General features: G+C 40.0%; 1 protein-coding gene across 4 annotated transcripts; it reads right to left on the bottom strand.

Annotated features, from left to right (window-relative positions):
* Positions 1-1,772: 1,772 nt before the first annotated feature.
* MRPS10 (mitochondrial ribosomal protein S10) lies at positions 1,773-9,538 on the bottom strand. 4 transcript variants are annotated; one of them, XM_046640100.1, is made up of 8 exons: positions 9,450-9,502; positions 8,592-9,180; positions 7,092-7,156; positions 6,931-7,003; positions 4,857-4,993; positions 3,785-3,893; positions 2,595-2,684; positions 1,773-2,125 (listed from the first exon to the last, which is right to left on the bottom strand). In XM_046640100.1, exons 2-8 carry the CDS (start codon positions 8,691-8,693, stop codon positions 2,042-2,044), a joined length of 660 nt encoding a protein of 219 aa, XP_046496056.1. In that variant the 5' UTR covers positions 8,694-9,180; positions 9,450-9,502; the 3' UTR covers positions 1,773-2,041. The 4 variants fall into 4 exon arrangements, with proteins under 4 accessions (XP_046496056.1, XP_046496059.1, XP_046496058.1 ...); XM_046640103.1 differs by lacking the exon at positions 8,592-9,180 and adding an exon at positions 7,719-7,830 and having other exon boundaries at positions 6,931-7,000; positions 9,450-9,495; XM_046640102.1 differs by lacking the exon at positions 8,592-9,180 and adding an exon at positions 7,719-7,830 and having other exon boundaries at positions 9,450-9,493.
* Positions 9,539-11,442: the final 1,904 nt, after the last annotated feature.

Genomic DNA, 11,442 nt, shown 5'->3' with positions numbered 1-11,442 from the left:
ATCACCTCCCATCCCCACCATGGACAGAAAGTGAGACTTGGGCATTAATTCTTATTTTCAGAACACAGGTTTTACTCAATTAAAAAAAAAACTTTCTCAGCCTATCGGGATAAAGAAATTGCCTTGTTTATATTACAAAGTAGGCTTCAAATATGCCAAATTCTTTTGTCAAAGAAATACCACTAGTTTTTGTCATGTGTAGCTTATTTGCATATTTATCTAAAATAAGATTTTAATAAATAATTTGAAGTGCTAAGTAATCTGGCTTACAGGTTAATTTAGTTGGAAAACAGCTGGAAGTGGACGCACACCTTTAAAGGAGTTCACATGGAGAGCCACTGGAGGTGAGTATGCATAAATCATCCTATTATAATACGGGGATGCATACTGTCTGTAAAAACAATCACAGAAAAGCTGAGATCTGGGTCTATACATATATTTTTTTTTTGAGGAAGATTAGCCCTGAGCTAACTGCTGCCAATCCTCCTCTTTTTGCTGAAGAGGAGTGGCCCTGAGCTAACATCCATGCCCATCTTCCTCTACTTTACATATGGGATGCCTACCACAGCATGGCTCTTGCCAAGCGGTGCCATGTCTGCACCCGGGATCCAAACAGGCGAACCCCGGGCCACTGAGAAGCGGAACATGCGAACTTAACTGCTGCGCCACTGGGCCGGCCCCTATATTTATTTTTTTAAAATTATTTCTTTTAAAGTAAGAATGGGTCACAAATTGTTGCTTTGCTAGATATGGTCACTATTCTATCGCTCTTGTTTTACTAATTCTTAATCCTGAGGCGCATACCTGGGATAAGCATGCTTCAGGTGTTTGTGAATGACAGTCAACTACTGAGCTGAGAAGAGAATGAGGTCATGGGGCACAAGGCAATAATTCTTTTCATGTTAATGACAGTAATGGAAGTCTGATACATTAACAGTATGCATTCAAAACACTGACACCTGATAGTAGGTCAGGAAAAGAGAACAGGGACTCCAGCTTAAGGGGGGAAAAACCGAGAAGTCCTAACTACCCCAAAGATTCGAAGGAAACCACAAAAGACACGGATCTGACTGAGCTGCAGAAAAGGAAACGAATCACTCCCTTGGGATTGATACACCAACAGTTTCAGCGCATTGTAGTCTTGCCTGTTTCAGGGCTTTAACTACTATTTAATTTCATGGAAAAGTAGACATCTCCAAACAAAAAGTGTGCCATTGAGCAAAAGAAAGGGGCTTTCTTAGCAATGTGGAATTTAATAAGGAAAATATTTATCTGTGCCTTGCACAATTTTCAAAAGCCATTAATTCTATTCAATCTTTGGTATTTACCCAGCGCTAGGTACAGAGTTAACAAAAGCTTGTTGAATTAATGAATCGCAGGATGAATGAAATGATACAGAAGTAATTTCTTGAGAGCTCAAGTGCCATTATAGTGACCCTCTGAGGCAGTCCTATAAGGGTTTGAGCTACAAGAAGAGGGCAGTACATGGCACACATGGGCTTGATCTGCTGCAAGGGATACTCATTTTCAAGACTGTGATGCTTAAACGAGGTAAAATTTGGACGTCACCACCCCAACTAGCATATGCTAGCCTGCACTTAAGAAATATCAAAAACTTTCACTGCTCAGTGTTAAATTAACCAAAATAACCAGAGGTTCCTTCTGGGCACCTTGAAAGAAAAACATGTGTGAAGAATATTTCAAACAGTCACTTTCAGATGAATGAAAGGATATAAATTAAAATTAGTACAAATAACTGAACAACAGCAAAATAAAGAAATAGAAATCTTTTGGTGTATTGTCAAAATGGTTTGCTCACATCTGTTAAAATCAGAACTGAAACAATGACAAGTATGAAAGAACAGATGAAGTGGTCCTCCGCTATATCCAGTGTATCATTAAAGCTCCATTCCCTGATTTCAAACTATCAGGGCACGTGGACTCCACAGAGAAGTCAGGGGGACTCAAAATCGTCCATTTCAACAGGCATGTCTGGCCCACCCTCGCTTCAAATGCCAGCACAAGTGGTCTCTCTGAGCCTTTATGACTTGCTTTCTTCTTTTTCCTCTGGTATCGTTTCCCAGATTGGCTCCTTGATGTGTTCTGGTAGCCGTTCTAATCTTGTCTAAAAACAGAAAAACAAAACTATAATATAATGTGGACTTAACTGAACTCTTAGGCCACAAATTAGATTTACTTATTTTGTTCCCTCAAGTCCTCGACTTTTTTTCTCTTACCCCTCTCATTTTTTTGTAGGGCTTTGAAACAGAGAGAAGGACACCTGATGGTATTTAGAAAACACTCTCTATGACCTATTTGATACTCAATGATCTCCAGGGACTGCCAATGTCTAGACAACTACTAAGAAGGGGGGAGACTTGAGAAGCATCTCAGAAAGGATGCGGGCTGTAGTGGCAGATTCTGCTGAGCTGCCACTACTGCACAGGGAGGCGGAGGCCCCAACAGCTGTGGCAACTGTGCCGCCCGGTTCCCCACAGGCCCTCCCCTCCACTCGGCGGCCCAGGACCAGGCTACAATGCACCAAAACAACAATACGGATCTCTCCCCAACAGAGGTAGAAACTCAAGTCATACCTTCGTAACTTCCATGGCAACTCCTTCAGGTAAGTTTCGCTGAATATATTCCAAATAGACATCCGCTGTACTTCCAGTTACACGTTCTAACTAAAATTTCAAACATGAAATTGCTTCAGGCTATGCCGTTAAAGCAGAAATTTTAAGTTTTTTGGTAAAAGTGGTAGAGTTTTTTCTTTCTCTATGAAATCTTACACAGAATCCCAATTTTAAAGGAAAATAGTGTAGAGCCACTGGTTGAACTGGATGCAGGGGAGCATGGCCCTGGAGCCCCCTTCCTTCCAAATGTCTTAAAGCCAGGGATCCATGGAACCCAGCTGGCAAGCATGGTATCAAAGCAGTATACTTACAAGAGTTTCACAAAACAACTCAAGACAAAAGGAAATAAAAGACAAATAGTATAAGATTATCTGTATGCTCCATGGCGAGGTGGTGTTTCTGTCAGACATGAGTCGATAAAACTTTGGATTTTTCTTTGTCATTTAAGGATAGGACTACATCTTAATCATATTTGTACCCTCAACACTGAGTACAGTGCTTCCCATATAAAAGATGCACAAACACTATTATTTATTATGCAATGAAAGTATTCTAGGTGCTTTAGATAAAGACCTCATTTAATCCTCACACTAACCTTATGAGAGGGGTACCATTTTTATTCCCACTCTATAGAGGAAGGAATTGAGGCACAGGTCACACAGCTTGTAAGTGCCAGTACCTGGACCTTGTTATCTGACTCCAGAACTTAGGCTCTCCTTAACCACACGACTATGCAGACCCCAGTGGATGTACAAATGGATAAGAGATGAATGAAAAACCTTAATGCTGCCCATCATGGATGTGGAAAATCCAGTTAGCATGTGAAAAGAATTATTAGAACTGTGTGAAAACTTAACCAGAATTTTTGAAATATAAGCAAAGTTATTTCAATGCTATCTATTATATAAAAATTAGTCAGCATAATCTGTATTACTGAGTTAAAGTATGAACTACTCTAAAGGATGGCTTTATGTGAGTTTTTCTACCACATTGCTTCCATAATCACAAAAAGACATTTACCTTCTCTACAACTATCAGGCATGGGCTGACTAAAAGGAAGTCAACCCAGTCAATGTTAAAGGAAAGTTATGATGTGCTAGTGTGAATTTCTGGGCATTTCAAAAATGCCTGGATGTCTGAAATAAACTCACCTCTAAACATCTGTAAAGTGTTCTCATCTCATACTGAACTCTGTGCTTCTTGAAAATATGTACCGATTTGAGAAGAGTCAATCGCTCTATTTTTCTTGGAGGTTCATGTCTGAAAAATTAATGGGCAAAACAACATACTTAGGCTAAGTCATGTTAAACCTGAGTCACTGCTATCAAAGCACGATTCTACAATTTTGTAGGTCAGGCTCACGCTCAATTACAGGCATTAACTACCATTTACACACTTCCATTTGTCAAGACTGTCATCTCTAACAACTACTGTCATAAAGCTCAGGCCAAAATAAACACCACAGACAGCAACAGGAACATTTTTCCATGGACCCAAAAAAGAGCCTTGGCATGCAAGCACACACACACATGCCTTTGGGTTTTAGACCCTCGAAGTCCCTTACTGATCAAACATATGAACGGTGAAGAGTAGCACCACTGTTGGACTCAATTATGTCTCCTGTGTGTGTGCTGTTAGGAAAGTCTACAGATACATCGAGAATCACAACACTATAGTCTGTTATGGGAAATGTGTGCGTTCCTTCTGTTTTGATATAAGATTGGCAAAGCCTCAAGTGGGCCTTGATCAACATCAGGAGGAGCAAGTGACAAAACAAAGGAGGTAGATATACTTGACCCTGCAGTGACTTCACAGCCTCATGAAGCTTGCCTTGCTCATGCATGAAATCAATGGGTGAGAGGTTTCTTAAGGCAGTTTTGAAACAACGGATATATTAGCCAGAGATCAAATCCAAAGGGTCTAAAAGGATTGCTTGTTCACGTAATGCACCTCCCCGCCCCATGGAGATCCCAGACACAGGGCTTCTTGGGTCTCCTCATATCTATGCAATTTCCAAAGAAAGGATTTCCTTCATTCTCCTCGTTCACTCATTCTTAAAATTCTAGTAAACAGGAAGGGATGATCCCACTTAGGATAAGAGGACAACCCCCTCTTGAGTTTCTATCCAATTTTAAGGGCTCAGACGTAGTCAATATCAGCACCATTGTCCTGGATAGCCTGTTACAGCAGCTAACAGGCCAGATTAGGAAAGATCATACTCACACTTTAATAGAGATACCAAGTTCTTTAGCAGCAAGCACGGCAAAATATTCATAACTGTCCAATACAGCCTTATCATGGCCTTTTACTAAAACTGACAGGCGCTTATATAATGTGTCTGGTTCATCAGAAACGGTTATCTACAATTTTAAAAGAAAAAAGAAAAGTTTCAGTTGTGGTTCCTGTAATATTTATAACTGGAAAACTTAACATATTACCCTCAGTTGAACAACTTCAGAGTTTGCTAGTAGATAGGGAGAAAAATGCTGAGTAACATCTTCACATTGTTAGCTTAAGTATCCAGACACTATCACATTCAGATCCCCATGATGACCCTTAGAATCTGGTAAGACACAGTTTGAATCGAAAGGGCTTTCAAGTAACCTACAAAATCACTAGTGGAAACTTCTAACTTAATAGTTATTGAGCCCCAAAAACACAATGGGAAAGGATTTTGGGGTCTGTTAACAAAAGTAGCCTGGTGAGAAGACCCGGACTGAGAATTAAACTTCCGGCCGAATGACAATGGGCAAGTCATACAATCTCACTGCACAGTAGTTTTCTCAGATATAAAATAGGATAATACCCTTGCTACAGCTCACAGCATTTCTGTAGGGAACAAGAAAACACAGATTTAAGTGCTCATAAATTATAAAACATTGTTACACAAAGGTGAGCTACTCTATTCATATTCTTTTTTATTAGGTTTTATTCATGTATGTGTTGCCTCCCTTAATAGAAAAATTACTCATTTCTAATTAAAATATTATGACACTGACTGTACATATAACTTCTGCCTCTTCTACCCTAATACTTACAGATCTTAGAAATAATGGGTTTGACATTTCTGACTTTCTTCCAAGAGGGGAATTAGCTTCATTTCATTCATCCATTAAACCAGTAATTTCTATTACTAATCCAATGATTCAGGGTTAAATTACTTGGCCATGAAAGCAGATCTACTTACTAACCAGGAAGCTAGACATTCACTCACAATTACCACTTACGAGGGTTGTGGGAAGAACAGAATATACTGATATCCTACCTTACAAGCTTGGGGACAAGCGAGGGGGAATGTAACCTTAAGATGTGCTCTAAGTGGTCCCTGTAGGGTTTTAAAGATATGTTCAATCTGTTACAAATATGAGTTTTTGCATAAAAACTGGGATTTCAGTTTAGTTTGGAAAATTTAGACAATCTGGCCTAACTAGTGCTGATTTCCCACATGGCACCAAGTGGCTAGAGTAAGTAGCAGGTGTCTTGATTACAAAGGGTACAGCTTGCCATTGTGCCTGTCCTGTCACCTTTCCTTAGAGGCCTGGCCCATGCAGGCATGTGAGTTGGAGACTGGGAGTTTATCTGCATTGTCATGAAAATATATCTAGTATCTATTAAGTGAAAAAAAATGAAACAGTAGTCCGTTATGTATAATACAATTCCATTTTGGTGTGCGTGTACATAGACATAATGACTGCATACAATTGTCTAGAAGGATTCATACGAAACTGTTAAAGGGGATTATTTTTGAGGGGTGGAACTGAAAGGATTTGGAATTTGTAAGGATTTTAAAAAATTACAAATAACACAAAAACTAGGTTGATGGAATCATGGCTTTTACTTAAGGGAAGAAGGTTACAGATACTTCTGGATTTTCTTTACTTGTGGTAAGGCTCTTTCTCGAACAATAAGCATTGTCCAGGCCCAGGCTCAGTGTCTTAAAATGAAAACAGACTTAAAGGCTACAAGAAAAAAAATTCTTCCATAACATAATGTCAAGTATTCTGCATCACTAATTATAACAACTCTTCACATCGTGCTGAGCTAAAAGCAAGACTGCTCACTCCCACAGTTATTTTGGGTAAATAATTTTTTCCTTTAGACCTTACCTCGATACCCTAAAAGATAACAGGAGCCCCCAGGGCCATTAGAGACTACTTACTCAGGCACACTGTGCATTTGCCAGTGTTCCAGAACAAAATTTTTTTATTCATAGTGTTTGGGAAACAGCCTCAAATGAAATAAGGAGAAAATTTATTACTAAGGTAGCTCCTTACGCTAAGAAGTAGGGAATACATACCATTGGCTTGTTCACATCCTTGGGAACATCAATGTGTAGGTTTGAAAACTGTACCCACTTCATATTGGTACTGCTATGTGTGGAAACAAAGAGAAACCTAAATAAAACAGCACAAGAGCCCATTTTCTTATTCAATTTAACACATCCAACTATATACTTACAGTAGAAAGCCACCATTTTTAGCTGTACTGCTCTTACAATTGTTTACAGAAAAATTCCTCGAATCCTTAAAAAAATAAAGAGGGACATGTGTAAGATTAAAGTCAATTCCTAAACCATTCATAGTTTCCACTAAAAATCAAAAGATGTACAATGCAAATAAAGGACTATGTCATTATTTCAGATGAAGATACAGGGTAACTAAAAAGCCAAATTAGCTTTCATTCAAAAAAGAGGACAATGGTAGAGCTGACAGCCAAAAAGCCTCTCAAAATACTAGATATTCCATATCTTTCAAAGCTCAGGAGCAAGAAGTTTTTCAAAAAAGCAATTCTCACATTAAAAGAACAGCTATGAATTAAATATGTGGACATCAAGGTAAAAAACATATATGACTTCATTTTCCCATTAGTTTTTACAGGTTAAATGTACTCAACATAATACTTATTTTGCCTGAATATTTTTGAGCAATAAAAATGTGTCTTGATAATTTAATTTATGAAGAGTTGGAATAAGAATTCTAAAGTACCCTTCTTTTGAAACTCATGTATCTTTTCCAGCATATGTATTTCTTGGCTTGGCTGGGATAAGAAGCTTATACATAAACTGAAATACACACTGGAACTTACACTCATCTTACATCACTATTGTGCTGCATAATGCAACAAGCCAGGTTCCAAATCCTTTATTGTCAGCTCCCTCTGGTGGAAGAAAACTTCTCGTTGTAGGAAACCTATGGAACTATATATAATATGTAATTTGTCATCTGTTTTTCGCTTAAGCTTTCCTGAGATTTAAAAGCATAACCTGAGAAATTGGAAGCACAACAGGATCCTTAAAAACACTTGGAAGATGAGAATAACAGTTTAGTACAAGTGTAACAATTAAAACAACTGAGGGTCACCTAAGTATGTTCTAAAAAAGCCTATTCTTAGCTTATGTTCCTTTTTCCCCCCTCTTTACCTAAGATGGAGGCAAATCAAAACTTTCATCTTCTCCCTTGGATCAAGGGAGGAAAATAAAAAGAACAAAGGAAATCAGGCACAATCCAAGGCAGTAAGAGATATGTGCCATTCTCCACACATAATCACAGAGGAACTTCCTCCTGAGATTTATGCCAGTGACCACACAACCCAGTTGTGCAAAAGCACCACACGGTTAAAGAATATGACGCTTCCCAATCACTTTCTCCCAGTATAAATAAACCTCTGCTTTCAAAACTTGGAGCCTAAAGTGTTGTTACATCCACAAATCAACCTTAAGTTCTTAAGTTTTCTTTTTTCTTTTGAGGGGATGGAGTGCGCTCTGGGTAAGTGTGTCTTAGCAGTTCAAAATTTCAACCTCTAACACCATCCAACTTTTCTTAAGAACAGTGGTTCTCAAAGTGTGGTCTAAGGACTCCTGAGGGGCCCCCAAGACACTTTCAGGGAGCCTGGGAAATTAAAACTATTTTCATAATAACAGTAAGACGTTATGCACATCTTTTCCACTCATTCTCTCACCAGTGTCCGGTGAGGTTTTCCAGAGGCTGTAGGATGTGTGATATAGCAACAGACTGCAGAAACAGGTATGAGAATCCAGCTGTCTTCTATTAAGCCAGACATTAAGGAGATTTGCAAAAACACAAACTACTGCCACTCTTCTCACTAAATTTGTTTGGAAAATTTAGTTATTTTCCATAAAAACGTTAATTATGTTAACATGTAATGAGTTTTATTAGTGTTATCTTTAAGTGATTAACTATTTTTAAGATTTTCAGTTTTATTTTCTAATAAGCTAAATATCGATAGCTAAAAGCCACAAAAACAAAAGCTCTTTGGAGTCCTCAAGCACTTTCACAGCATCAAGAGGTGCCGAGGCCAAATGGCTTGAGAACCGCTGCTTGAGTTTCTGCCTTTTCTCCAAAGAACCGCGCAGAGGCTATCTGAGCCACTCCTCCGACTTCAGCGACTCTCATGTAAAGCTCAGAACCCCCGGGTATCAGGAAGGCATCTCAGTCTGGCTCCGTGGGAAGCGTCTAAGATCTCGTGCCACCTCAGCCCCTCATTTTCGCGAGGCAAGTTTCCTATCTTCTCTGAGCCTCGGTTTATTCTGCAAACGTGAAAGGAAGAGTTGGAACATCTCATCTTCAATCCAGCTCTGACACTCCGATTGTTCCTGACCCTGACTTTGCCCTGACTCATTAACTGTTTTATCCCACGGAAGAATTCGAGATAAAACCAGCCCCTTTCCCGCAAACAGCAGCCGAGGTGCGGAATAAATACAGGGAAGGCTCCAGATGGGCAGAACGTCAGGTGGCAGCCAGAATTAGTGGCAACCGTCCCTGTTGCCCCGCCTAGTCCCCCCAGCTCGCCGAGTACCTGCCAGAGTCGCCGGCAAACCGCGCCAAGCACTCCTCGCGCCGCCATCTTGCCGTCCCCGCCTCCCAGGATCGCTTCCGGGGTCACAGCGGCGTCCTCAGACCACGGAGTTCCGCAAAAGGAGAGAGTATATCCCTGTGTTCCGGCACAGGAACAACCATAGAGACGTGACTTCGTGCTTTTGGTGGGTGGTCGGGAGGATACGGCTGGCGTCCGTGGGATCGGCTTTCTGCCTGACACCCGTTCCTGATACAGGTGCCATATTTAGATAGTGACCAACTTCCATCAATGTTTTCCTCTTTAAATCGTGTTTGTCCTATGTGGTTCCTGTTTTGTTGGAGGTAAACATAACACATGCTTGGAAAAAATATATAACTAATGTAATGATGGCAGTTATCTCTGGGTAGTGGATTAATGGTTGATTAATTTTCCTATTTCTGTATTTTTCAAAAGTTTAACAAAATCTGTATTTCATTTGAAAGAAAAGTAAAAGTCTACCACTCCATTGAGTCCAGTCCCATCCCTTTACCTCATTGCAATAGCCTTGTAGCTCCTTCCCCACACCAACTGGCATTTTTGTGCTCCAGCCGTCCTGCACACGACTGTCCTACTAGTCTTGCTAAGTCTTCATCTCCTTATGTTGCTCTAGTATTTAGGAATGTACAATGGCTGCTCTTCACCTAGTACCACAAGCCAAAAAGTATTATAACCAAAAAGTGTCTGGTTATTAATGTCCACCATAATTTAGCTCCAACTAAAAGGCTTATAACTGGGGTTTGCTGTACTAAGAATTTTTTCCATTTGTGCAATTCTCTAAGCTTTACTTCCCCCAAGTGCTTTCACATATGCAATTTAGTATAATGGAAAACTCTAGACTTGGAATCAGGAGATCTGGGTTGTAAACTCAGGTACCACTTAGCTGAGTGACTTCAAGCAAGTTACTTCCCCACCCTGAGCCTCAATTCTCCCATATGTCAACTAGAGATGATAATAATAGTTCCTCCTTCAAATAGTTGCCGTGAGGATTAAATGAGATACTAATGTATGATGTTTAATACAGGGCCTGGCACATAATAATGCAAGATAAATGTCATCCACTATTTGTAACACAAAGTTACTTCCATTTCTCCTGCCTCACAAGATTGTTGAGAAGATTAAAAATAAAAATATCAAGTTTATGAGAACATTTTGTAACATCTAACTAAAATATTGTGAAATGTAAAGTTTACTATTTCCTCCCCTCAAGTGGGTATTACTTACTCTATTTTGCAGGCAAGAGAATCAAGGAAGGGGTAGAATGGTTTGCCCAACATCACACAAATTGAGGAAAGATCTAGGACCAGAAATTAGTTTCCCCGCCCCTCAGACTGGCTTCTGTTCACTAGAACTCAGTTCACATGGAGGTGTGGCAGAGATGCCCTGGGTGGTCCTACACCAGAGTGTGGAAACAGCACACTTGACCTGTGTGCACCTGTGCTCTACTTGACTGTGCTCTGCCTTGGAAGGCTGCCCAGTGCCCTTTTTGGAACTACACTCTCTGAATTATGACACTCAAAGTTGGCTGGTTTCTCTCAGCCAGTGGGGTTTTCCAACCACTCTCTGACTCTGTTGCTGCTTCTGAAGTTGCATCAGTCTCTCTATATGGCATTTCTGTGATGGCTCCTCAGCCCGCCTCTGCCCTCTTTGAGTAGCCTCAGCTGGGTAAGGGTTCTGCAGCCACAATGATGGTGACATTAAAGATTGCAAACAACTTGCACCTATGTTACCTAATCTGATCCTCACAAGAAGACACAAATTTTATCCTAATTTTATAGGCGAGGAAACTGAGGCTCAGGGATGAAATGATTCATTCAAAGTCCTATGGTGAGTTACTTACAGCTGAACCAATAATTGTCTTCAATATCCTAGTTTGGTGCCTTTTCCACCCCTGCAGTGGGCTGGTGCTGATTCTATGATGAGGTCCAGTTCTATTTAAGTCTCTTTTGAACATGAG

Source organism: Equus quagga, chromosome 15, assembly GCF_021613505.1.
Source record: "Equus quagga isolate Etosha38 chromosome 15, UCLA_HA_Equagga_1.0, whole genome shotgun sequence".
Taxonomy (NCBI): Eukaryota; Metazoa; Chordata; class Mammalia; order Perissodactyla; family Equidae; genus Equus; species Equus quagga.
This window is presented reverse-complemented; position numbering and strand designations above follow the sequence as displayed.